The sequence below is a fragment of the Dromaius novaehollandiae genome, chromosome W, assembly GCF_036370855.1.
Source record: "Dromaius novaehollandiae isolate bDroNov1 chromosome W, bDroNov1.hap1, whole genome shotgun sequence".
In the NCBI taxonomy this organism is placed as follows: Eukaryota; Metazoa; Chordata; class Aves; order Casuariiformes; family Dromaiidae; genus Dromaius; species Dromaius novaehollandiae.
The window spans coordinates 2,337,241-2,364,734 of NC_088130.1; the positions used below are offsets into that span (position 1 = coordinate 2,337,241).

A 27,494-nucleotide genomic window follows, 5' to 3' on the forward strand; every position below is an offset into this window, starting at 1 on the left:
CTTGAGTTGCAAGGCTGCAGAGGCTCAGATGGCCCTTTGTAGCAGAACAACCCTGCCACTGCCTGATCTTGAGTTCTTTTCCTTTTGCCTTTGAAAAGTTGATAGACCCATTCCTAATTGAGCCTCTTATACATTAAGACTACTTCTTGTGGTCAAGAATCACAGGATTTCAGCTGAACAGTGGCCAAAATCTGATGTGCAAGAGCCCTATGCAGACTTGCTCATCATTTTCTATTAGCCAGTAATTTCACAATGCTATATTGCAACACTTAAGCTATTTCCCCCCCCCCCCCCCCAAGTAGCTAAATGTGATCAAGGTAAAATTACTCCTGTATAAATAGAGCACTTAATAAACAAAAGTATGTTTACATTACTGGTTCACATGCCGGAACTACCCTAAATGTCTCTGTAATCAATAGTACTTTGCAGCAAAGCAAATAAATTCTCCAAAGCTTGCTTGCTTTTTTTTTTTTTTAAGGAAAATATTACTGAATATCTAATATGTTACATACAGCGGAACACTCAAGGGACTCACAAAAACTTGTTTTGCTACATGTTGAGCAACAGGGAAAGCCTTAAAATTAAAGCAAATGATTGAAGACAGGGCACAGTTGCCTTTTGGAGCTGGTCCTTCATGAGCTTCATTTTATTAGAGAGCAGAACTTTGCACCATCAGTCAGTATTCAAACTCTAATTTTACTTGATGACATTTCAGTGTGCTGGTTACCATGGCATTAAATAAATAAGGAAAGGGTGAAACTGCTAGTCAAACAGAAGAGGGAGGGACACAATTTCCAGATTAGACAAGTTTAGAAAACACTTAAACAATAACAACAAAATAAGATAAAAAGCATTCTTAAGAGCAATCAGGGTTAGGAAACTCTTCCCCCACCCCCATAAAAATACAGTAAATATTACTATCAAATACTGTATCAGAGATAATGGTTTTATTCCTTCCCTGATTTAGCAGGAGAGGGTTTTTTGAGGTTGCTGATTTGAAGAACTATAACCTTGGAGAAAGGAATAAAAAAAAATGGAGCTTTTATTATATACTGTTGATCTACTGGGACATGTGGTACCATACTGCATACCACAGATATACCAGCTTGTGCTGTGATCTCAGTTATTGGAAGCCAGCCCTGAAGGATTTTCAGGCACTGCAAGAAATTATAATATCAATTTAGTAACTGGCACAATCTAATCTGAATTAGTAGTCAGCTAACATTTGGGCAGCATTTTAGAAGGCACTGTGTTGCTAAAGATGCCATCTTGCAGACTATAAATGAAACAGAGGTCCTGGCTACTTGTGGTCATGGATCATGTGACATAACAAGTAAGATTGTTTAACTCCCCATTGGTTGTCACCTTCCCACTATTTTTGTGGTAGTTAACCTCCCATGAAAGATAGTAAAAGGAAAAATGGTACACACACACACACACAAGAGCTTTACTTCTGGGCCTGCTCAATTAAGTGGGGCAGGTTTTAAATTAGTATGATTTGAAGATATCAGAGAACAAAGGGAGGATATCCTAAATAAGTGCCCTTAAACATTTATTGCATTTTGTGTTGTACATGTCCTACATTAAAGGAAAATGTGAAGGTTTGGGTGGGGGAACCCTCAGGTTCCTCCCCTCCCCCATATCCTTTAGCCTGTAAAGTCAAGTCCCCTCATATTTTCACATCAGGCAGGAGTGCTGTGCTTCACTTGCTGTGGGATGGGGCACAGTTTACAAGAGTTCTCCACTTTACTCAGGCAATGATGGTTCTCTGCTGTGAACTAATAATTCAGGCATAGTATTTATCTGTACTTCAAACATCACTAAACAATGTTATACAATAACTCAGTAAATATCATCTAGCTAGATCATGGATTAGAAATTAATTGCTGAATAAGACCGCCACTCCAACAGCTGTTATACTGCAGGATGCCACAAGGTTCAACTTTGGAACTGCTCTTTTGTCAAGAGTGAGATGGGAACAGTTGATAAAAAAAAAACATCTTAATACTCTTCATCCAGTAATGAAACAAACACAACCAAGACAATGGAGAAGTGTTGTAGGGCTGCTCTTTGATATTTGTGTATTTTATTCAATAGTGATTTATGACATGAAGTGTTCTGTATATCCAATGAAGAGTCCAAATCCATTCACTGGGACCAAAAAATAGTTGCTCAATTTATAATAGAGACATCTACCTCTTGCAAGAGCATCAGAGGCTTTTGAAAAAGCATTGGGACCACACCAAAATCACCTCCTTTAGAAATCAGAACTTCTCATTACTGAAGACCCACACTTCTCAGAGTTTAGGGAGCATTTGCATTTTGAGATATGCTTTCTAAGCCTACCAGAGGGGTTCTAGCCAGAGTTATAGCAAAACTCATCATAGAAACCACACAGGCATGTCTATACAACTTATGGAGTTGAAAGATGTCAGTATGCATTCTCAAGTGTGAAGCAAATTAATCAGTTTTTCTAGTAATGAAAGCATTTGAATTAATAGCAGAATACATTCCCTGTATTCACAGAAAGCATGGGCAACAACTGTCTGTGGCTCCTCCCTCCTTCTGCCCAAGAAAGGAGTGAACAAGAATCCCTAACCACAAATACTCCTCCTAATACTGCCCAAGAGATAAGAGCTTTGTTACCATCTCTGAAGAATGAATGTTACCTATGACTCAAACTATTTTACTGTAACACCTAGATAGGAAGATACTCCACATCTAGATGAAGATCGCAAATTTTGAATGTGGTTGAATTGCCAATGCAACACAGGCAACCTTCCAAGTAACCAAAACAGATTAGAACAGGGATTGCACAATCTCCAGAGGAGAGATTATACCTAAGGGAAAGAAAGAAAGAGAAACGTTAATTTGTCATAGCTACATATTGAGAATGCAAAATAAGACCAAAAGGGAATGAGAGTAGTCTGTAAATTAAGTCACAAAGTGAGACTCTTCTTCTGGACTAGCCAGTAGTGTGCACAAGTGTCACAAAGTCTGGTACAGTTTTGAAAGATGGAGAAAAAAGGAAAACCAAAACACTTAAGTTTCAATGAACTTGACTATTTTTTTTCAGTGAGACAGATACCCATATGCTTGCAACTACTGAAAATGATGTACATTCATCCAAATCATATAAATGGATTGGAGTTTTTTTTTTTTACTTGCTCTCATATTTAATGATTTAGGAACCTATAGGGGCCATAGTCAGGGTATTGATACATTTTAGAAGACAATAAAGGAAGAAGCAAAAAAAAAGTTGAAGCAATCAAGCCTGAAAGCTATGGCAGAAAAGTGCTGTTGAATTTTGCTATAGTGGTTTAAAGAGTTATTTGCTCAAGCTGGCCATTTATACCTCTGCTATGGGGCCACTAACCTCTAGCAAAATCAATGGAAAGGAACCATATGCCTACAGTTTGGTCACATCAGCATAAAGTCCTGTGTCTTATCTTAACTACTACATGAAAGGAGTCTTTTATGAAGGTATCAGTCACTCTATAGTAACTGCTGAGGCACTGGCACACGTTTCTTTGTCAACTCTACTATCAGAAGAGTAACTTCCATCAGAGAGCTGGAACAGGCACCTTTTGGCAAGCACTTCACCAATTCAATAGAACTGGTGCGTCAACACTTTTAGCATCTATTGCACATCAAGTAGAGTGAGAATAAAGCAGACTATTTAAAAGAAAAGTTAATACTTGAGAACTTTGAGAAGAGGCTGGATGTAGGATTGCTCTTGCAGAAAGTTCAAAAGGCAGAGAGGTAATGATGTGTGCTATTTCCTGACTCTAATACTACCATGCTGCAAAAGGGCTGCTCATTAGCCCTCATGTTATAACCTTGCCCCCATTTGGGAAGAATGATTGCAATGATTCTCTATGTCTTATGGAGCTCCTTCTTTGCATGTTGCTAAGCTTTTACTGACCAGGAAAGATACCTAGGAGTGAAGAACACCTGCTGAGTGCAGCATAGCATGGGGCATTTACAATATTGTCCTTTGTCCTGATACAAGAGCTTTACCCAGTCCTGCACTCATTTGCAAATACATGAATTGAAACAGCAAAATGCCCATCCATATACTTAGTATGTATTTTTCCAGGATTCTTTAAAGAATTCACTATATACACAGCCAAGCTAAGCATCTTATATACACGTATTTACCCGGTAGTGTTACCTTTCTCCATTACTGTGGGATGCACTTAAATTAAAAAAAAATCTTAAGTAGTTTCTGTAGTTTTGCAGCATCTTTGCAAATACATATTGTAGTGAGAGCACCTGCGGGAGATCTGGCGAGGAGTCAGTGACTGGCAGAGGACGTGGTAGCAGCCCCAGAGTGTGCTCTCTACCCACTGACCGAATGCCCGTCAGGGCCAGGCATGCATATTCCGCTTTGTCAGCAGTGTCCAGCTGCTTCCCGGCCAGCAGCTACTCAAGCTTAGCACAGCTGAGATAAGGAAATAGCTCTAGCAGATTTAAGGGGCCCCTCGGGATACAACGAGGTGGGTCCCACCTGGGCGCCCGACCCGTGCGTCCAGCAGCCGCCCATTGGCGACCCCTCGGCGCGGTTCCCGGGGCTCCCCGTGCAGCTTGGAGTCTAAGGCCTTCATTAAATCTACCCTGTTTAACCCCTCACGTGCCTCAAGTGTCTCTCTCCGTCGGTATCTGACCCTCTCTTGCCCCCCTTGCGGTCACACATGTGATGTTTGCTACATATCAACAACTAATTCATTTTTAATAATTTATTAAGATAGCAAGCATTACTAGTGATTGTATTTATTCAGGGTTGAGAGCATTTAGCAAGAATTCTTTAAAGCCTGTGTTAAGATTAAAATCATTTTGTAGCTGTTCATTTGTATTTCTAATGTACAGGGAGCATAGCCAGTAGATTGAGGGAAGAGATTATCCCCCTCTACTCAGCACTTGTTAGACCACATCTAGAATACTGCATTCAGTTTTGAGCCCCGTCATGGTTTAGGTCAGGACAGACTAAACGCACGTATTAATTACTACACAATAATTGGATCCAGGAGGTTGGACTAGATGACCTCCTGAGGTCCCTTCCAATCTGATTTATCCTGTAATCCTCCTTTACATATTTAAAAGCATCTAACCTAGCTGTCATGAGAGGTAACATGGATGTTCTACTAAATGGGTTTAAGCAGACCTCAATAAGGGTTTGTGTGCCTAAAGACTCCCATGTTCTCTCCCCTTCAGCTCCCCACACAAACCCCCCTGTAGACCAATTGATAAGAAACTATGACCTCTCTAAGCTTTGTCTCCGAGTTTAACCACACGATTATTACACAGGAGTTGATTAAAACATTTTCAAAGGTTAAACTGGGCTCTGTCCTGTAACAGAATTTGTTCACAAGGAAATCTATTCCCTCCTTCATGGTAAAACCAGGATTGGGGCCTTAGAATTCTTACTGGGGCAATAGAATTCTTGTTGAGTAGACCTTTGGCATTCAAACAGTACCACAGGACTCAACGGTAAATAACAGGAATGCCCAAAATAGAGATCCAAGTAATAAAAAAGCAAGGTAGACCACAGCATTGAGCAAATGATCTAAAGCATCCAAAAAAATCTGAGAATGTCTACTCAAAGAAAATAGTTCCTTTTCTGTTCTCTCCTACTAGTAAAGTCTAGACAACCCCCCCAAAAACTCACCAACCCTTCCTAACCAGAAATTCATTTCACATTCTAACATTGCTTCTTTTTCTGTTTCTAGTACTCTAGAGAAAGTTTCTTTAAAATAAAACAAGAAAAATATAGATTTCTTCTGAAAAAATAAATCTAGTTCTCCATAATGTTTCTATGATTTATTTGAACAGACTACAATGAAATTACATTATAAAAAAACTCCCACCCAGATCTGAGCACTTTTCTGTGCAGCACTGAATTGTTACTGTACCGCATAAAGAGCAAGCACAACTGGAATGTACGCAGAGAAAGAAAAAGCATAAGTAAAGCTCTTCTGCCAAATAACCACTTCCAAAACTATGTATCTATAAAAATAAGATCTAGGCAATGCCCCCCAAAATGTTCAAGTCTCATTAAATAACCATCAGTATCTCAAGTTTGCACCAGCACAAGAAATATAAAGCTTGCAGTCTAGAAAAGCATTTTCATATGACTGAATCTGAAATATATTTCTTCCTATTTCAGAATTACAATATAATCATTCTCTTCCAAGGCTTGATTTTAAAACTGAAGCCATTCATGTGCTTTACTTACAAAAGCATTCACATATTTGTCTTAACTCTCAACTGCGAATTAAAGCACTAATGAAAGACAGTATTTTAAAAAAATCTTTATCAATACCAAGAAAAAATCCATTGCCATGTTATGTTTTAAATATATATATAATACACACACCTTTAAAAAAGTGTATGCTTCTGGGGTTTTTTTTCAAGCTTTGAAAAGCTTATCCATAGCTATACGCTTCAGTAAGGTGTATTAGGAAATATTACCTCCCCTCCTCCTGGGAAAATAAAAGTTCGATCTTTTTGTAAACAAGAATTATTTTAGGCCTGTAAGAATTTTGGAATGTAAAGTATTTTGCTTACAAACAGCACAATCCACAGAGACCCTTACTTTTAAATGCAGCAATTTGACTTGAAGTCGGCTTTAAACGTTAAATGCTCAATATAAAAATGTCTTTGTACTTAGTGCAACATAAATATACCTTATAACACACTTAATAGCCAGTTTCTGGAACCTCCTTCTCTAGACTAATAAATAAAAAGTGATCTTAAGTCTAAGATACTCAGCATATTGATCTGTCAGTAATCTCTCCTAGCCCTCTGGACTATGCCTTCCCTCCTGCACACCCTCCTTTGTTGCTTCCCCCACAATAAAGACAAAAACTGTCCCCAAAATGCAGCTTGGTGGTGCTGCAAGACAGCTCCTGCAGAGGAAACTCTGTAGGTTTCTCCTGCTCCCAGCACAAGTCTGCATCCCTTGAAGGCGCAATGATGATAAAGGACAGATACGGGCATTTTCACCAGTGCTTTCAGCTCAGCTCCCCTGCTGAGATCCACTGTGCAGGGTGTGTGTGTGTGTGTGTGTCCATGTGGAGGGCAGGCAGATGAGAAGTGATCAAAGCAGGAGCCAAGGGCCTCTCCCAACCACAGCCTCTCTGGTAACAGCCAAGTGCCCCTGGGCCACCCCTCCGCGGTAGGGTGTCTCTCTTCTGTGCTGCCCCCACGCAAGGCTGTAGGGTTTCCTCAGTTTGTCACCATGGCATGACCCCTCAGCAGGTGCTGGTCTCCGATGCAGCGGCCGCTTCAGATGGTACATCAGGGGGCTGCACAACGGTGGTGGGGCTAGTGGCATTAATGTGGCAGCCAGAGGAAAGGTGGCTGCGGACACGTCCCTGGAGCTGCGTGACCTGGGCACGGAGGAGGTTGGCTGTGGCTGCCAGCTCGGCATTTTGCCCTTTGAGCACCTTCACCTTCTCCTCCAGGCGGGCAATGCGCTCCAGCTTCCGCCGACGGCACTTGGAGGCCGCAATCCGGTTCCTCAGCCTCTTCCGCTCTGCCTTCAGCCGCTCCTGGCTCTCTGCGTCCAGTGGCGACAGCACCGGCGTGCTGCTCCCACCATCACCACCCACGGCCAGCTGCACGTCAGGCACAGTTTGTGGCTCCTCCAAGGGCCGCGTGGGGCCTGGCACCGGCGGCAGTCGCTCATTCCCCAGCCCCGCAGCTCCAAAGGCCAAGCCTGGAGGCGCTGCCGTGGTGGGGTACGAGCTGCTGGAGGGGCTGAGTGGCCTGGCTGGGTTGAAACTGCTCAAGGTGGTGTAGACTGCCTGCGAGTTGCCGGCAGGCCCTGGATGGGAAGGGCAGCAAGGCCCTGGCGGAGAGAGCGGCGGAGCAGCCAGGAGCTGGTTCTGTTTGTGCAGGTCAGCCAGGGCCTTCACGAAGCCGTCGGCAAAGCCCTCCTGCTCCTGCGTCACCGGCTGCCGGTAGAGGAAAGGCCCTCCAGCCGCAGCGGATACGAGCGCGCTGGTCCCTGGAGTGGGCGCTGTTGAGCCCGGACTGTTGGGTCCTAAGCCCGAGCTGCTGTGGATGAGCAGCTGTTCCAGATCGGCAGCTGGAGGCAGTTTCAGCAGCGGTAGCTCTACCGTCGACCCCAAAGGGGCCTCCGGGCCCTCCCGGGCGCTCGCTTCTCCTCCTTCCCCACCGCCCACTCCAGAGCCCGGTAGCGGGGCAGCAGTAGCAGGGACCGGCGGGAGGAGGTGCAGCGCCACTGCACTGCTCCGGGTGCTGCCGGGCGGCCGCAGGGAAAAGGAACCCGGGAGCGGCGAGGAGGCGGCCGCTGCCAGGTCCCGCTTCTTTGCGGTGCCGAGCAGCTTCTGCTCTGCCGCTGCCCCGAGGCCGCTAGCGGTGCCGAAGCCCGGCAACGGCACTAAATCGGACAGCAACTCCAGCCCTTCCTCGGGGTAAAATGGGGCCTCCATCTTCACGGCCGCTCGCCCGTTCCGCCCGCCGCTCATCCTGCCCCCCTCGCCGGCCGGCTGAGGGGGGTAGTCAGTGGGTGCCCCCGTCCTCTCGGCGGGGCGAGAAGAGGTGGAGGGCACGCGCGGGAGTGCCCTCCCCCGTTGGACCGGTGCCAGACGAGAGAAGCTGGGGCTGGGCGGGGGTGTCCTCCTCCTTCGGCTGCGCGCTCGCACGGAGTGTAGGCTCCCCCTATCCACTTTAGCCCGGCGCCCAGGGCAAAGCACCCCACGGCCGCATCCACGGCAGCACGACGCTCTGGGTCTCTGCTGTAGAGAACAAGGGGGTCAGGCTCACCCCTCACGCACAGCGCTGTATCCTCGCAGCCAGCTCTCTCCGCTGCCGCCCAGGACCCACCGTCTTCGGTTCGCAGCATTGATTGAGCCTCCTACCGGTGAGATGCATGTCGAACGCCCCTCCCCGCCAGCCTCTCGCCAGCGGTGACCGCCTCCCTGCAGCTAGTGCAGGCGCGCCCCTACTCTGGGGCGCGGCTCCTTTCCCCCCAGAGCTACCGGCAGCGGGGAGAAGAGAGAGAGAGAGCAGGGTCGAGCTGCGGGGGCACGCGAGCGCACAGAGCAGCAGTCCAGCATAATCCAACCATGGACCACTGCCCAGCCTCAAACTTTCCCCTGTACCCACGGGTTCAGGTACCTGCAGCAAAAAAAGAGTCACTTAATGGGATTCCTTGATGCAGCTCCGTGCACGGCAGTTTTCAAACCGCACGGCAGTTTTCAAACCCGTTGCCTTAGTCTTGTGAGAAGGGGCCATTTTTCTTTTCCTGTGTTTGTACAGCACAATCAGTAATACTCAATAATCATCCCACTAGTCTGGTGTTAATTACCTTTTGCAAATTGCTGTGCAGCAAGGAAATATTAAACTTGCATAATGAGAGTCAAAAAGTATCAGTATGTGACATATCCATACACTCACATCACTCGCCATAATTCAGGTAATTTCCCTATGGTGCTTTAGAAAGGTGATACTGGGAAGGTGGGCGATGAAAAGGCGAAGTGCTACTGCAAACCTTTGCCTCCCAAATTCACTGCACAGCTAAGGTGTAGGACACTGTTGCCAAGTGCCTTGCTTGAGTCAATGGGTATCCCATATACACTGACTCACAGATGCTTTAGTATGCATCCTGCAACAGAAAAGTAAAGAATATTATGTGTGTCTAAGACTGTAGGGATATGTTTGTGCATTGGATTTTTGATCTGTAATGAAACAATGCAGGTTAATGCAGAGATCAGGGCTTAATGCTTCTGGAAAGCCCAACTAACAATTAGATCCGATTGAGCATTTTAGTAGGGAAACATTTTCCATCACTAAATGCTGATTTGTTGAAACAAAAGTTGTTCACAAGAAAGGTGGATCTGACATGTCTTGAAAAAATATAAAAAATGATTTGAAATAGCTGAAGTGTCTTTTTCAACATTTTTAAATGTAAAAGTTCTGTTTTTCAAGCTTGAATTTTCTTTTTTTACTTTTCATCTTTATTTGGGACAATTTCCCTTCCCCCCCTTCAATCTCTGAAATTCTTATGGGATGAGAAAATTGTTTCCCACTCAGTATATTAAAAATTCTCTGTGTCAGGGGACATTTATGTGATCCTGACAGTTGGTGAAAGTTCTTTCTAGTCCACTCCCTTCATCTTGCTGACTGAATATACTAGCAATACTCAGCCAACACTACTATATCCTTTACCTGAAAACAGTTAATGTGAGTGGCTTTGTGGAAGTATCACTGCAGCTTCTTGCTCTATGGACTTTTCCTGTCATACTCCTGAACTAGCAAATGACAGTGGTTCGGTATCTTCTCTGCAGCCAGCTCATATTTCTCCTTGCCTCAGTCCATTTCCTGTCAGTTTGGATGGTCTATGAGCAGGGGAAAGGCAGAGAGGGGTGTCTGGGCAGAGAAGTCACAGCCTTCAAGCTCAAAACAGAGCAGCTTTCCCTCTTCTTCCCTTTATGAAGCAGGCACAGAGAAGACAGGTAGAGTGGGAAAGTGATATCTTGGGTAGGGAATGAGAAAAGGTTTTGTTGGGGAGCTTCATTTGGATCTGAGGTCATTGTCAGAGAAACCATAGTACAATACTGGATAAGAATCTGGGTAGTAAATAAGGGGTTTTGAGAATGAGGCTGGGCGGCACTGTGAAAGAGGATCCTTGCAGAGAGGGGCATTTGAAGGGGATAGAGGTACTTCACAGAAACCTGGGGGAGGTGGGAAGAAGGAATAAGTATAGAGGGAATCTGGAAGAGGACAACATATCTCATGAGAAAATCCCTAAGCCCTACAGGACAGAGCTGGGGAAGAGGGCAGGTACAAGAGACTGTAGGGACAAGAGAGATGAGAACTAAAGAGAGGTACAAGGAGGTCGGGGGGGGGGGTGGAGGCAGGGAGATTGGTAGGATCTGATTGAGAGGTATTTAGAAGAAGGAGAGAGGAAAAAATGTCTGGAAGTCCTCAAGAGACAAGGGGGAACTATTGGAGGAACTGAGAGAGGAAAAAGGAGATCCTAACAGGAGCAAAGTGAGGAGGCCACTTATAGACATAAGGTTCTGATGAACTTTGAGGGAAGAGGGATATCTGAAGAGACAGTTACCTGGATGGCCATAGAGATTTCTAAGGAGGTAGAAAGCTTGGTGATTTGGGAGAAAGGGGCTGCAGAGTTTCTCAAATAAAGGAATACAGAATTAGAAGTTTGGAGAACTTGGATGAAGAAATGAGGGAGGAAATGGTATCCTTCTGAGGAGGGAAGATTTTGTGAGAGAAAGAGGGACACATTAAGGAACAAGAGGGCTGTGGGGGTTGAAGAGAAAGGGAGATTATGAAGGATGTGAGAGGAAAAAGAGGGGTTTGGAGGAGGAAGAAAGAAACTTGCTTCCTCTAAAAAATGTTGGCTGTTGCTGTTCTTGAGAGTGTTCCTATACAAACTAATAACCTTTTTGCAGAACTGCTGTCCCCAGGTTTTAAATGATAACCAGGCTATAATAGTCTATCTTAGGAAGCAGAGGCATCAGGCCACATTACCTGTGTCTTAAAAGACCTGCAATTGTGGGAATTGACCCTGTTCTGCAAGATGCTTTTGGTTACTACATTTTCTGGCAGAGAATAAAAATATTATCACAGAGATATAAGAGCTCAATTGAGTTACTTCCTGCAGTAGGTGATGCTAAAGTTAGGTCTCTGCCATTCATCTAAGAGAAGCTCATTGGTCATTGACATAGGACAGCTCTTCTATACACTGATCTAATGCAGAGTGGGAGTGTAGATCTACAAAATGGAAAAATGCAGAAGCCACCTCAAATTAAAAAGTTTACTTTCAACAATGCATTGATCTGTCTTATCTAGTTTATTATCTAGATTATGTGCCTGAGAGTCAAACTTTGGTGAACAAAATTAATTTAGATTTTTCATATCCTTAATATAATTGTGTTAGGCATTTCAGTCTTACAAAGGTGGGGTTTTGTAAGCTTACAAGCTCACAAAGGCAAATTCCTGCTCTTGTGAAAACCAAGACTTGCAAAACTGACTGAATTCCCACTAGCTGTGCCTGAGATGGAGGGAGCATCCTATCAACAAGGTCTAGGGCAATGCCATGGTGGAAAATCCCATTCATAATCCCTTGATGGCTCTTGGTGTGTTTCAGCTCTCCTAGTAACCTCTGGCTAGCAGACACTGCTGCAAGGTGGGAGAAAGCTTCTTTCCCTAGCTGTACAGCTTTTTGTGGGAATGAGATTTCTATAGTAGGGTTTCCCATTCTCAGCCCTCAGCTCCAGTGCCTATTTCTGCTGCTGCTCACAGTGGTTTGCAAGTGTTAAAGTTGCCCAAGTGGTCTAAGCATCCCTTTCAGGCTCCCCTCTACTACAGCAGCAGGGGCACTATAGACTTGGGGGAGTAACAGGGCAGCAATTTCCTCCCTCGATCCCATATGTAAAGGTTTCCTTTCTGGACACAAAGAGCAGAACCACGCTGCAAAATCCGCTGGTTTTGTATCCCTGTCTCAGGTGGATAGGGGATAGCACAATCCCTGCTCAGAGCGGCGGCCAAGCTCCGACACCTATGACTGGCTTAGAGGGATCAACACAAGAGGGCTGGGGTGTTGCGGTGGAGCAGATGTACAAACGAAAGAAAGGAAGAACCTGCATCACGGAAGGGGCGGAGTGATGAAAACTCACGTCATGTTCCAAAGCTGCGACCTTATTGGTGGACCGGTCAGAAAGGCTCTGCCTCTACGCGGAGAGCGGCCAATCAGTGAGCGTGGTGCGGTGTTATCACGGGAGTTGGGCGAAAGCTGCTACCTCCATTTTGGAGTGGGGAGAGGTTGTCTTGTTTATATCACTCTTGAAAGGTCATTGAGAGGGGGGCTCGGCTTGGTGTAGTGAATTAGCAGTGTCTGTGACTTCGTATTCTTGGCGATTCAGCGCGGGTGCCGTCGGAGGAGAGACGGGCTGGGGGGGAAGGATGGTGCAGTCGTGTTCTGCCTACCGCTGCCGGAATCGATATGATAAAGAGAAGCCCATCTCCTTCCACAAGTGAGTGTCGGCGGACGTGCGCTCTCTGTGAAAGCGAGAGCGCCGGTCCGAGGGGAGGGGGCACGTAGCATAGCAGCGAGAGGGAGGTTAAGACATGTCAACCGAGTGCGTGCGAAGTGGGTGGGGCACATACTAGAGGGAAGGGCGTGCGCGCGCTAAGGAGAGGTTGTGTGGGTGTGGTGGTAGTGGGTGGGGAAACTGAATTGGACTGACTGCGTGAGTGGCGCATTGTGGGGGAGAGGAGTAGTAGATATAAGCTTTGTGTGCTGAGGATGTGTTCAGTGCCTTACTGAGACTTCGCTAGGCTGCTCTTTGCTTGTGATATGCTTGGCGCTGTGCATCTTCCCCGAAGAGATGTAGTCTTTCCCAGCTTTCCTGCGTGTGCTGCTATAGTCTTAGTGAAGCACTTTTCCCTGCAGCACTTCTTGTGTGCCTGGTGCTGTGCAAATCCCCTGTGAAAAGTACTGCCTCCCTCCCCTAAGTCTGTTTTGTCCTGTCTTCCTGGTGCTACACAATCTGTGTGTTGGGAGACAGATGCCTTTCTTGTCCCAGTTGTTACCAGTCAAGGCTGCCACTACCTAGCCTTGCTTCTTGTGGGCTCTTGGGTGTGTCTTGAGCCCTAAGTTTCAGGAGTTTCCTGTGAATATGCTATTGAAAGCTTTGCTTTCTAAGCTCATGTCACTGATGCTTGCTCTGTGAAAAGCTTAGTGATGGCACAGATTTTTTTGGATAGTACAAAAACCTGCCTTTTCAGAGAGCCAGAAGAGCTGGCCTATGCATTTGTATTATACCGTGGCATAATAATAATCCCAAGGGACTGGGCTCTGTACATTGTTTAACAAGAGGAAAACCTAAGTAATGGTGCAGTAAGTCACAATATCAAAGGTATTTTGTGTGTGCTTAGCTACAATACTAAACCATGTTAAAAAGCTTTTAAGGAAAGTGGAAAGTATATTTTATTTATAGGTTTCCTCTCACAAGACCTGATCTTTGCAAGAAATGGGAAGCTGCTGTTAAAAGGAAAAACTTCAAGCCAACCAAGTATAGCAGTATTTGTTCAGAACACTTTACTCCTGATTGCTTTAAAAGAGAATGCAACAACAAACTCCTGAAAGAAAATGCTGTGCCCACGATATTCTGTTATACTGAGCCTAATGAAAAGGTAAACCTGAAATCCTTTTGGTCTGAGACACTTGAATGTGTATAAGTTGTCTGTATATTTGTATTGCAGGGTCTGAAGGAGAGGGGGAGAAGAGGTAGATTGCAGGTATATCATCTGAACATATGTGCTCAAAAGCACTTGGAGAGCTGTGGAAGAGAGGTATGAGGTAGCCAAACAAGTTCATCAGCTGTTCTCAGGAGTGTTTTGAGAGGAACTGAAAGGTTGGTTGCCTGAGGCTCCAGAGAATGTGAATGCATCTCTGCAATGTTTTAATGTTCTTCTGTCTCACCTGTTCTTCTGTGTGTATACACAAAAAATATGGAAGTGTAACTTTTGTTAAAAACCTTGTGCTGAAATATATGTAAGAGCAACAAAGTAAGGAGTTGTTGCTATGTAGTTTAAATAAGTTCAACCGTATTTCTAATGTATTCAGAGTGTCCTTAAGTAGCCTTCAGTAACATTTGCAAACTGCATTTTACTCTCTCGGGCTGACTGGTAGCTACTACTGACATGCAAGGTCTTATGTATCTTAGTTCTGAGATGTAACTGTCCTCTCTGAAGGACTCTAGCCAGGACTCTGGCCTCTGGTTTAACAGAGGTAGGCTAAGATGCAAATAGAAAGGCAACATAGTAGTTGCACATGCTGTCTCTCTGTCCTTAAACCATCTCTGCCCTGTCTGTAACAGTAATCTTGTGTCCCCATGACAGACCAGTCTGTTACTGTATCCAAACATCTGATGATGTTCTCCTGTGAGAAGTATTCCCTTTACTGTGCTGCTAAATAATTTACCATAGGAGGATAATGGGTTATTAATTCTTCCTTCTTGACATAATAATCACAAGGTGACAATTAAGAAGATGGATTCATAGCTTCTATAAAAGATGTACAGTAATAAGTCTTTTCCCTTCCTTTGCAGTAGGGGAAGAGGCAAATGAAAGAATGGGGATTATAGATCTGGGGAATGACAGAAAGCAATGGGGTAGAGTGCATAGAGGAAAACTGGGGTTCTTCCTTGATTGGTTTTTTGGTTTTATATATAACATTGGAAATGATGTAACAATAAAGAGGGAATGTAACTGGAAAATGAAAGGCAGTCAATGAGAGAGAGAAAAGAATAAAGGTACAAGATATGTAAGGAAAGAGAGAGAATTTCCAGGTAAATACAGTTTAGTTTTTAGTTTGATTTATATTTCCCCAATAGCTCTACCAAATGCATTTTCTATGTTTATTTTAAATAATTTTGTGACCAATCTTTCTAGTCTAAAAGCTGGATGGGGGTATAGGGTCATCTATGAAAACTGGATTGGTACATCAGGATCCAGTAGCAAGCCATACTCCCCCACTTCACTACTATGTCTTGATCTGCTAAAACACAAAAGGGTGCCTCTTAATTATGGAGAAGGATTTAATGATATGCATCCCTGTCTCACAGCAGTTCTTGGTGAACTGTCACATAACTTCAAGGAATTATAATGATAGATGGTGGTAATTGTTGCTGGGTTTTGGGACTGAGTTCATATTGATTTTTGAAATATGACTTTTTTCAAATCTTCTACCATTATGTAATTTGAAATTATTCTTGCAGCTTTTTCCTTTTAGGATCTTAGGAGAACCATTTATTGGCTGTAAGAAATAAATTCATTCATGATGTGTCAGTGATATAAGCAATCTGCTCTCTGTTATCTGTTGCAATAATTAGACCTTTATAAAGAAATTGTGCTATATGAGCTGGAAGTAGATGTCTTTGTGTGAGGCCAGCTGTCTGGCAACTATCAGATTTTTGCATGCATTCCCATGAAGGATAAATTTCTCTGCTAATCACACTCTTGTCTTATAATCCTCCTCTTAGAGGAGTTTGAGAGTGATAGCTAATATAGTTTAAAATGTTTAGAATCTTCAAATGTGAGTCTGATGGGTATGCTGTGAGAATAACAGTGGTTCAGTTGTTACAGTTGAGACACGACTGATGGTTGTCTGTTTTTGTACTCTTAAAGTAATTAATGATATTTGGGCACTTATGAAACTTCTAATCAATGCAGAGAGCAACTGAATAGTCAGTTTTGCTTTTGGTGAAGTATTGTAGTCTGTGCAGGAGTAATATCTTGACCCTCAATTTAAAGCAAGATGTTAGGTTGTTTACATAGTATGTCTCATCAACTGATGGATAAGTTAAGGATGTCTTTAATGTCTCAGGAGCTGCTGACAATCTTCAGATTTTGTAATCTAAATAGAGTAATCAACACTGAGAATTTCCTATGCTTTTATGGGTAGTAATAGTAGTAGAGATGGTGAAAGAAGCATTGAAGTCAATTTTCTGAGAATTTCTTAGCTTTTCTGTTTGACAGTCAATATGCATACCTTTTTTGTTTCAAGAGTACTTTTTTGACCTTCATGTGAACAGAAGTGTTTCTTAATGACCTATGTTCCTTTGAGGCAGAAAGGATCTAAATTTCTTCTCTGACCATTACTTGTATGGTAGGAGATCTGTGCTGTTTTGAATCAGGCAAGTGCTCTGAACCTATTTAGGGGTAGCATGATAAAGGCTGCAGTTTCATGTGCAGCTGATCTGATCTAGTATTTTGCTGCTGTCAAAAGGGGGGTGGGTGGAGCTGGCTTCTCCTTTCCCCATCCCATCTGCCAACTGTGCAGTCCTGTTTCCCTCTCTTTCCTTGTACCAGTTTCAGTGTTGGTCATACCTCTTGCTGAGCTGCTTTAACTTATTAAAATGGCAAAAGCTTCTTGAGGCGGAGGGAGAGAGTCCATGGCTTTGTCATTTTAGTGACTTTTATTTACCCTTTGCTAAGAAAGCTGGCAGAAGCACGTGGCTGGGAGTGAGGAAAAAGGTAGAGCTGTATCTTCCCTTTTTGGCATTGGCGAGCTGTTTAAGGAGACATGGTGAGCCAATGGAAACTGAACACTTAGGCTGCAGTCCCAAAACAGTGAGGCTGTTTGGGCCCTGATTGCACTAATAGGCCTTAATGGCCCTGACAAGCCTCACCTGGGGCCTCCTCCCACACCCCCTAACTGTGGGTCCAGGAGCCCCATTTAAGCTCAGCCCTAGGGCTTCAGTCATTTCCTGAGCTATGTTGTAGGAGTGCTGGTCTCTAGTGTGTCTGTGCCCTGTTGATCTGGACCCTGACCCATTGGCTGACTTCCTAGCTTGACCTTGGATCTGCCTCATCACCATAAACATGCCTGATGATCTGGACTTTTAGTTGAACCTGGTCACCATCTCTGGGTCTGCCTTGCTCAGGTACTGTGGGACTGGGCCCTGGCTGATGAGACCCCTGCCCTGCTGGCTGTGTGATTGTGCCCAGCTCCCTGTCCCCTAGGGAGCAGCCAGCCCTTGTTGCTTTCTGATGGACAGTCAAAAGGCATATGCTTTTAAGTGGTATGTCTTGCTATGTTCACCCCTCTGCCAGCTTATCAGCCCCCTCATTGAAGTGATTCTTATTCTAACTCAACAGAAAATGAATCATTTCTTTCTGGATTAGTTTTTTGCTGAGATGGTGAATTGAATTGACTCACAGGAATGCAAAGTAAGCTTTGGTGATATGCAGCTAAAAGGAGAGATGAAGGGAAGTAGAATGGCAATGGCTTGCTTCCCCCCCTCCCCCCAAATCCTGTAGAACTGCAGCCTGAGTTCTTACAGCTAGCCTTTATTGTGTATGGTGGTGATAAAGGCTTGTTAACTAATTGTATATGTATTTGGCCTAAGCATTCTCAGAGTAATCAGAAACTGAAGAGCCCAGAAATCACTATTACTCTTGAAGTTAGCCTTGAGTTTGAGAGCTCTGAAAACCATACTTCTTCAATGTATCTCCAGTTTAGAATCCAGACAAAATGAGCCCAGATCTGTTTGTCAGTTTTGAAAATGTAGACTTTGAGGTTTGTCTTACTAATTTTTCTCCTGGTTGTTTACATTGTACTGGAGGCTGCAACTAATCTGTTTGTCATTTTCAACTACCATATGTACTCTTATTTTGCTATTTTAGTCTGAAGAATTTACAGAACAGCCAGAAGACTTGTTACTACCACCACCTCCTGTACTACCACTACATCCAAATCCTTCCTTTTCTTTATCTCAAATAGATGCAAAATTTGCAAGTCCAAATATTGGACTATTGATGCCTCCTCTCCAGTCCCCTAGCAATCTTGCTGTTTTCTGTGATCACAATTATACTGTAGAGGATACAGTTCATCAGCGAAAACGAATTTGGCAACTGGAGGAACAAGTTGAAAAGCTGCGGAAGAAGCTTAAGACAGCACAACAGCGATGCAGGCGTCAGGAAAGACAAATTGAAAAACTGCAAGAGATTATTCAATTTCGGAAAGAAAAAATATATTGGCAGGAAAAGGCTATGTGGTTCTACCCAATGACTATTTTGAAATTGTAGAAGTACCTGCATAAAAAGCATCAACATCTGTGTTAATCTGAAGAGGATACTTGGCATGGCACAGTTAAAGTGGAAGCTAAGTTTAAAAACAAATCCACTCCAATTCTATATGTAAGACTCTTCAGAATTTTAAAATAAACTGTACTAAAGATTTCTTTTTTGTTCTTTATCATTTCAGTTTGAGGATTTCCTTAAAATATATTGCAAACATCTCAGAACTAGAATCTGCATTGTAGCTCAATCTGGTTTCCTTTCCTGCAGGAAAGGATGCAGGGTTAAATACCTTGAAAGTGCATAAAAGGCTTTTGTAGTGGCTGTCTCATGCTTAAAGGGGGGGGGGGGGGGGGAAATTGAATCTGGTTGAGAGAAGTTCAGATTGTTGTATGCTCAGGGCAAAGCTTTGCCAAGGCATTTAGCTGGCATTTGACTCAGCAGGTCCCCATGAAGTAATTGTAGTAGGAGCAGAATTAGGCCAAAATAGTGTCTTTGCCTGAAAATGCTGCTGTGTACAGACAAGGCAGTATTTCAGACTAGGAGAACTTTGTAATTTCAGCAAGTTTCTTGATGATACGAGACTGGGAGGAGTGGCTGAGACACCAGAGGGCTGTGCTGCCATGCAGAGGGACCTCAACAGGCTGGAGAGTTGGGCAGAGAGGAACCTCATGGAGTTCCACAAAGGCAAGTGCAGGGTCCTGCACCTAGGGAGGAATAACATCATGCACCAGTCCAGGCTGGGGGCTGACCTGCTGGAAAGCAGCTCTGTGGAAAAGGACCTGGGGGTGCTGGTGGACAACAAGTTGACCATGAGCCAGCAATGTGCCCTTGTGGCCAAGAAGGCCAATGGTATCCTGGGCTGCATTAGGCAGAGCGTTGCCAGCAGGTTGAGGGGGGTGATCTTTCTCCTCTCCTCAGCCCTGGTGAGGCCACACCTGGAGTGCTGTGTCCAGTTCTGGGCTCCCAGTACAAGAGAGACATAGTGAGTCCACCGAAGGGCCACAAAGATGATGAAGGGACTGGAGCATCTCTCATATGAGGAAAGGCTGAGAGAGCTGGGACTGCTCAGCCTGGAGAAGACTGGGGGGGGGGGAATCTTATCAAGGTGTATAAATATCTGAAGGGAGGGTGTAAAGAGGATGGGGCCAGACTCTTTTTCAGTGGTGCCCGGTGACAAGGTGAGAGGCAATAGGCACAAACTGGAAGACAGGAAGTTCCATCTGAACATGAGGAAAGGCTTTACTGTGAGGGTGACAGAGCACTGGACCAGGTTGCCCAGAGAGGTTGTGGAGTCTCCATCCTTGGAGATATTCAAAAGCCGTCTGGACAGGGTCCTGGGCAGCCTGCTCTAGGTGTCCCTGCTTGAGCAGGGGGGTTGGACTAGATGATCTCCAGAGGTCCCTTCCAGCCTCAATGGTTCTGTGATTCTGTGGACTACTTGTATTTTCTCCTAACCTGGTATGTGTATGTGCAATTCGCTAGCAAACTTAAAGCTGGACTAGCCAGCAAGTAGGGGGCCTGATAGCAGGCAAGGGGTCTCAGGATCCAGGCAGGGATATCGAACAGAGGAGTTGTGCTGATATTTGAGGGATCTGCAAATGTGTGTGTGTTTGAGAACAAATGAAAGTGAGGGCATGTGTGTTTTCACTAGTGAATTTCAATCCCAATCAGCCAGAGAGGAGGAAGGGGACTTGACTATCTATACTTATGGGCTTTTTTTTAAGTTCTGGTGGTGTTTTATGTAGATGGTATTGTAGGCAGCACCTTGTCTGTGGCAGTCTGTAGCTAGCCATGTCACTGTCTTCTGTGTGTGTGTGTCTCTGGGATATATGCTCAGCCTCACTACTGGTTGAACTTGCAAATGGGAGAGCAGCAGCTGTGTCTGGCCTGGGACTGAGACACCTCCAGGTGCACCAGGCTGGGCTCCAGCAGCCAGGCAGGAGGGATCCATGGGTCCTAGAGCCCACTGGAGGCAGCGGCCCATATAACCTCCCTTAACGCACACCATCTCTTTTCAGGACTCTCTTCATAAGTGTTTTCTTCTGTAGGAAGTGAACTTCTTATTGGCCTTGTGTGCTTTAGAATATGGATCCATTATTCAGAAAGTTTTCAGAGGTGGTACTGTTTGATAGAAGGACCTTATTCTGGACTTGAGAAACTAATGCTTTAATCCTCAAGTTCAGGATGATAACTATAAGCAGTTGGCTCTACAGCGAGGGGACTGATTGATATCTCCTGACCTTCAGGATACCTACTTGCACATCTTGGGACTTCTCTGTCTATTTTTTTTCCTTCTCCCCCCCCCCCCTTTTTTTTTGCCAGCATCAGATTCTTCAATGTGAATGACTTCAGAATGATCTGATAGCTGACAGATCCAGGGGAATGGTCATCTTCATGCATAGACAATTTAAGTGGATAGAGAGCTGTTCTGAGGTTGGCTGAGACACCAAGGTAGAGCCCTCTGCTCTCATTAGAGCAAATGTCATGTGAACTCAGGTCATGTTCAGTGGCCTTGCTGATAAATGTCTCCATTTCTAACATCTTAAGCTTGATCCATGCTCATGTGCCTGTCTTATAAATATCTTGAACTGATGTGGTGTTTTGATCAAGTGGTTTTATAGTGGCTGTTTCTTTGAAGGATTCCAAGAGTCACTTCTAGATAAATGAATGTATAGGGTATTTACTGCTGTGTATCACTTCCAGGGTGAACTTACATGCAAACAGTTACTCTTTTTCAGTCTTTGGGAAAATTGAAGTTCCTCAAATTCTGTAATCCCCCTGTACTTTCAGTTTTCACCATTCTTTCCCTCTAAGTTCAGACAAGAACATCTTTAAGGATGTTATGAAAGTCACTCAATCCAATGGACAGGACACAGGTGATTCCTCTTTTCCCAGCCACTGAAGCCCAGTCCAGTGCACTCTCAGACCCAGGAGGCTTCTCCATCCTGGTCCCATGGATGCAGCTGTGCTGTTCCTGTCTGCAGCTCTGCCCAGTAGCAAGGCTGAGTGTGTATCCCAGAGACATGCACACAATTCATAAACATGCCGTACTTACAGATCCCTCAAGTATTAGAATGGGCTCTAAGTCCATCTAATATCCTTGCCTGGGCCCCTTGCCTGGTCACTGACTCAGACCTTGAGTCTTTCCAGGTGCAGGTCTCCTCCTGCTTGCTGGCTAGTCCAGCTTGATCTTTGCTAGTGAATTACATGCAATTAAAATTCAATAAGGAAATATAAACACACCCTCCAGATGCTGGCATGCAGGCCTATGAGCCCTGTAACCTGTGGTCCCTCCCTGAGTTGCTGGCACCCAGATCTCTCTTGTGGTCTGGTCTCTCCAGTTGCTGGCACCTAGACCTATGGGCCCCTATGACCTGTGACTCTTTTTCCAGTTGCTGACACTTAGGCCTTTTAGTGAACACACATGCACACACCCTGGTCCCTCTGGCTGCTGGCACCCAGGCCCATGAGCCCTATGACCTATGGTCCTTTCCCCAGTTGCTGGCACCCAGGCCTCTTGCACTCTGGTCCCTCCAGTTGCTGGTACCTAGGCCTATGGGCCCTGTGACCCACAGTCCCTTCTCCAGTTGCTGGCACTTAGACCTTGCAGCACTTGCACATAGGATAGAGAGTGAACTTAAACAGAAAAAAATAGTTAAGACTAGGATTTAATAAGAAAATAGGATAGATTGGTGATCAGGCACAGGGCTCAATCAGGCAAATGTACTGACCAGCTGCTTGCTTACATGAGATTGGCCCCTTTTGCCCCCCCTCTATTTTCCCATGTTTGTATTTCTCCTCTATCTATCTTGATCCCTCACTTTCTCCACCCTTGTCTCCTCTCAAATAAACAACCTGCTCCTAATTACTTTTTTCCCATTGGTCTCAGGTTTGCTTCATCCAGACCCAAATTTGGTATTTCTGATACTGTTACCTAGGTCATCTCGGCCTTATGTGATATTACTGATAAGGTTACCTAGGCACTGTTGGCCTTGCAATGTTGTACTCCCCAAAAGATCCCCTATACTCCCCTCCAGTTATCTATGAAGTTTGGCCATCTCTCACATAATTTCCCCCTTAGCCATCTGCAAAATCCAGCCATTCCTCATAGCGTTATCTGTAACTTCTGTCAGCTTCTCACTGTGTAATTTGTTATATTCAGCAATTTCTCTTGTAATGTCTAGTAGTTTCTCATGGTCTGTTCAGTTAGCTAAACCTCAGGCCAGGGCCTAGTCATCTGCCTGCGTATCTTAATAATCTCTTAAATTTTCTGTGACTGAGAAGGGACTGAATTTATTCATGTGCCCAACATGGAGGGGAACTGGGCATGAGTATGCTCTCTACAGATACTGCAATAAGAAAATCTTTTGGTCTTGGATAACAGGACACACATCCACCCCCAATGTGAATGTACATGTGGACCAATCAGCTTGAGGAACTCCAGTTACTGGTAAGTAATTGCTTTAAAAAAAAAAAAAAAAAAAAAAAAAGCAAAGCAAGAAAACACAGTTATAAGTTCAATGGGGTTATCTTTGATACTGTCATCAGCTGACAAAACCCCAAATTTCTTAGTGCTAACATTTCATATAATTAGAAGACAATACAAAAGCCTACATGATTATTTCTCTAAGTATCATATATAAATTAGGAATATCTTTTAAACTCAAATGTTCAGGCAAGCTTATGATAACATAATTTATTCTTACATTATCATTATATTGATGATCATTTTTTGATCAGTGTTGAAATTTACCTCCCACCCCTGTCTACTATGGCTCTATGGCTGTTATGACTTCACTTTTTTGGATTTATGATATACCAAATAATAGCTGTCAGGTAATTTACATATCTTAAAATATGTAAATTAAATTATTATCTGCAAATGGTGCTTTCTGTGTTGTTCCAAATATTGTTTGGCAGGCTGGATTCCTATATAAGATAAAGCAAATGACTGCTTCAAGGCCTTTTACTCTATCAAGCACAGGAAGAATTATAAGCTTATGCATGCAATAGATGATATTGACCTGGTTTGTGTTTCACAATACAATCATTGTGCAGCCTCCAGAGTATGCTGTCTACTGGAGCCATCATCTCTGTGATGAGATACAACTATGGAAGTGGAACTTCTCTGCTCACTGGAAACCCTTTCATAACATGAACGCTACTTCATTTCCTTTACCCTTCTCTCACGTGCCTTGCTCCTCTTCAGTACCCCACTCTTTTTTCCATATTCCCCACAATTCATTTAATCTTTTCAATTAATAATGCTAGGATTTAAACAGCTGGGTTTCTTACCATACTTTTTCCACTTACTTTTTGGATGCTTCCTTTTCTGGTCTTCCATATGTGGTAATGAGATACCAAGCTGTTCAATTACAGAGGTTATAAGCAGATTAACACTAGGGTATTTTGGGCATGGAACAGTCACCTTTTATTATGTTCTGGTGACTATTATTGTTGCACATTATCAAATGTGCCACAGGGACTGGAAAAAGTGCAAAACAGTGTTAGAAATAGCATTGAAATAAAATGCAAATCTCAAGTGGAGACTACTTTGGGTTATATGGATGTGTTTTGCTTGAGGAATGAGGAGGCTTACTTATTATTTCAATTGATTTTATTCTCACTTTTTTCAGGGTGAGTTTACATATTCATTTTTGTTTTTATTCTACCTGCATGTTGATTCATATATGACTACTGTATTTGCAAATGGAAACACTCACTTAAGATAGGCAAAGTGCTGAGCTCTGGTACATCCCATGGTTCTCAAAGGAGTTGAGGGCTTTCTGGGTAATGTGTTCACCACTGACATAACTTTGTTCCCAAAGAAATCGGTGGTAAAAATTCTGTTTAGGCATCTGGAAGCCTAACTCTGAATGCCTTGAGTAGTAGAAGTGCAGCCTTTATCCAAGATAAGAAGTGGAAGCTGCCACACCTCCCACTTCCTGCAGAAGCCCCACCCCTACTTACAGTCACATGTCCCACTTGCCCTGGAAGTCCCTCCCCCGTTCCAGTCAAGTGGTCAGTTTGCTCCACCTCTTTTTGTCCCCCGGGGGAGCACCATTTTGTAAAACATCATACCCCATGTGTTCTCAGACTGCCCTGTGATTGGCTGGCAGGACAAACGACCCTTTCCTGTTTACCCTGGAAGGATGTCAGAACAGGCAGCCCCTTCCCACTTCATACATGCAGGCTGCCATGTTTGGTGTCATATCCCCATGTATTTTCATACTGCCCTGTGATTGGTTGGCTGCCATTTTTGACAGCATCATGCACACATGATCTCAGAACACCCTCTGATTGCCTGCCTGCTTCCTTTGGACCAGGAAGTGCTTAGATATAAATATCTATGCATTTATATATATATATGTATAGGGGTATACAAATATGGATAAATATATATTTTATTTATACACAGATACACATTTTATATCTATTTTATATATGTATATATATACACTATACATACACTTTTATGGATATGGATATTTTTAATTTACCTATCTTTATATATGTATGTATAAAATGTATAAAACATTATTTAATAAGTGATAATGAAATTAACAATTAAAGTTTAAATGTGAAGAGAAAGTAATTCAAAGCAAAATACAGGTTCAGGACCCCCCCCCAACTTTACAAGTCTGCTGAACAAGCCCTATCATGTTCAGAGTGAGGGGAAGCTCACAAGGGCAGGGGCCCCAAAAGGGTGGATGGGGGGGGGCACAAACTAGTTGGAATGTGCCTGAGGACTACAGGCCCCATTGTAGGATGCTAACTAAGGGGCCCCTGCACACACCCCCACCTCATACAAAGAAGAGACCACTCCTGTGAGCTGCACCAAGAGGCTCCTGCATCCAGCCCCAAACCTCCAGGATGACCATGCAGCATTACTGGGGCAGCCTTTGGGTTTAGGACTGTGCTGCAAGACACTGTCCGTTAAAATGGAAAATCAGAACAAAATGCCAACTTCAGAAGAACGCGTGTGTGAGGACAATAAGGAAAAGCCCCAAAGGGCTCCCTGAAAAAGACCATGTGAATCAGAAGACCCAGCTGATGGTTCCATAAATCAGACACTATCTTTTGAGATAAGTGTCACACAGAGGGGGCAGGTGGTGGTGGGGGAGCTCCCTTTGCCCACAGCTGTGGGGGAGCTTACAGCTACCTGTAAGACCATTATGGGGTGCAGGTTGGTGCTATATGTGTTACCTTATCCTTAGGTTGATGCTGCAAATAAGAGGTAGAGACTGAGCATGCAATCAAGACTGTCCTGTTAGACCATGATTTCTGTGGAAGCAGCAAGACCCATGCCTGCAGCCCTATGCTCTTAGAGACCACAGCTACTGCAGAAAGAGCAATGGGGGTGTTGCCAAGCTGAAAGGCCATGATTATTATCAGGTACAGAGGAGTAGCAGGCAGGATGGTGGTGATAAAAGGGCTGGTGGTGGTGCTATGACAGAGTGTTGGAAGTCAGGAAGGTGGCCATACAAGTGCTGGCTGTGCTGATAAGGCTGTGGCTATTGTTCACAGGACAGTGAAGCAAAACTCACAGTTACAAACAATGCCATTAAGTAGTAAAGCTAAGCCAGTTTGGGGGGGCAGACATGGTAAGCAAATGGTTTTAGCATTCAAAGACTACAACTATTATTTTTTGTGGAGGAGTAACTGGTGTGGCGCAGATCAAAAAAGAGTTTGTTATACTGATAATTCTGGGGCCTTGCTTTACAGTCTAGCAAATCAAAAACACTATTGTAACAAAGGTTGCTAATAAGGCAAGCTAAATGAATTTTGCATCACTACAAGCATGGTGTTGGCATGGGGACCACAAGGTCCCTCAAATGCAAACTGCTTTTCTGAGCCTGCTGGGGCAGATGATCCCCTGGAAGGGACTTCCCTGTTACTGCAGCCCCCTGCACGGCAAGAGACTGTGCCCCCCTTCCCCCCCCCCCCCCCAAGTTCCCAATTTGGATGTCTCTCAGGAGGGGCCACCAGCAGCACTCCCAAGCCCCAGGGGGCATTTGAAAGTGCAGCTTTACCCCTGCCCTCAATTGCAGCAGGGGAGGTGGCGGGGGGGAAGCAGCTCAACGTGTGGCTTCCATGGAACATGTTTGGCAGTGGGAATGGGCAATCCAGAGGTTTGGGGCTAGGCGATATGTAGAAGAATACAGATTTGTTAATTTAGAGCAGATATCAATACATGAGGCTTAAGAAACATTTGTTTGGGGTGTAGAGCAAATTTCTGATCATTTATGCCAGCTGTTTGAACTTGGTGATTATGCTCAGTTCTATCTTGAAGCTGTCAGCATGAATGACTCTTTATATTCTCCCACTATTAATTTAAACAATATGAATGCTGCTAAATTTTTAGACTGGGTCAATACTCTCCTGCACAGTAAGAGAGCTGTGTTTTGATCAGACTTCCTACCTGGCTACCATTATTGTAAAAGCCATTGGGGTGGGGGGCACAGAGCTCTACAGTCTCTTCCCCATTCCAAAGCTATAGACAAAAAGTGGCGCTATTTAACTGATCTAAATAACAGCGGCAGTAATTGCTGTTTTGCTGGGAGTCTCACGGCGCTTACAGCAGTGAGGGGGTCTGAGAGACACAGAATTGTTAAGCAGAGCAAAAGAGCTACATGACAAACTGGGGTGGTCCCTGCACAGGAAGGTTACACTAAGTGACATCCCCTTGTTTGAGGCTCATCATCACATGTCATCCTCCTATTTGAGGGGAAAAAGGGTCCCTGTTTCCTCCTTTTACATGATGAATATTATTGTGGTGTTAGGGACATCAGGAAGTTATTTCAGGCAAGAATTTTTGTGAGCTTTATCATACATTGTCCAATCATGGCCATGGCTGTAAATATTGCTGGCTCTGCCTGTCACACGGCTGTGCAGTTAACACGGGCATAAGA

The 27,494-nt window shown here is 44.2% G+C and overlaps 2 protein-coding genes across 2 annotated transcripts; one reads left to right on the forward strand and one right to left on the reverse strand.

The window, feature by feature from the left end:
• Positions 1 to 5,805: 5,805 nt before the first annotated feature.
• On the reverse strand, positions 5,806 to 8,958 carry LOC135324257 (transcription factor Jun-like). Its single transcript, XM_064500139.1, has one exon. It carries the CDS (start codon positions 8,493 to 8,495, stop codon positions 7,254 to 7,256), a length of 1,242 nt encoding a protein of 413 aa, XP_064356209.1. The 5' UTR covers positions 8,496 to 8,958; the 3' UTR covers positions 5,806 to 7,253.
• Positions 8,959 to 12,729: 3,771 nt separating this feature from the next.
• On the forward strand, positions 12,730 to 18,742 carry LOC135324185 (THAP domain-containing protein 1-like). Its single transcript, XM_064499916.1, has 3 exons — positions 12,730 to 13,028; positions 13,995 to 14,190; positions 18,187 to 18,742. The coding sequence occupies exons 1-3, from the start codon at positions 12,958 to 12,960 to the stop codon at positions 18,586 to 18,588; spliced, it is 669 nt and encodes a 222-aa protein (XP_064355986.1). The 5' UTR covers positions 12,730 to 12,957; the 3' UTR covers positions 18,589 to 18,742.
• Positions 18,743 to 27,494: the final 8,752 nt, after the last annotated feature.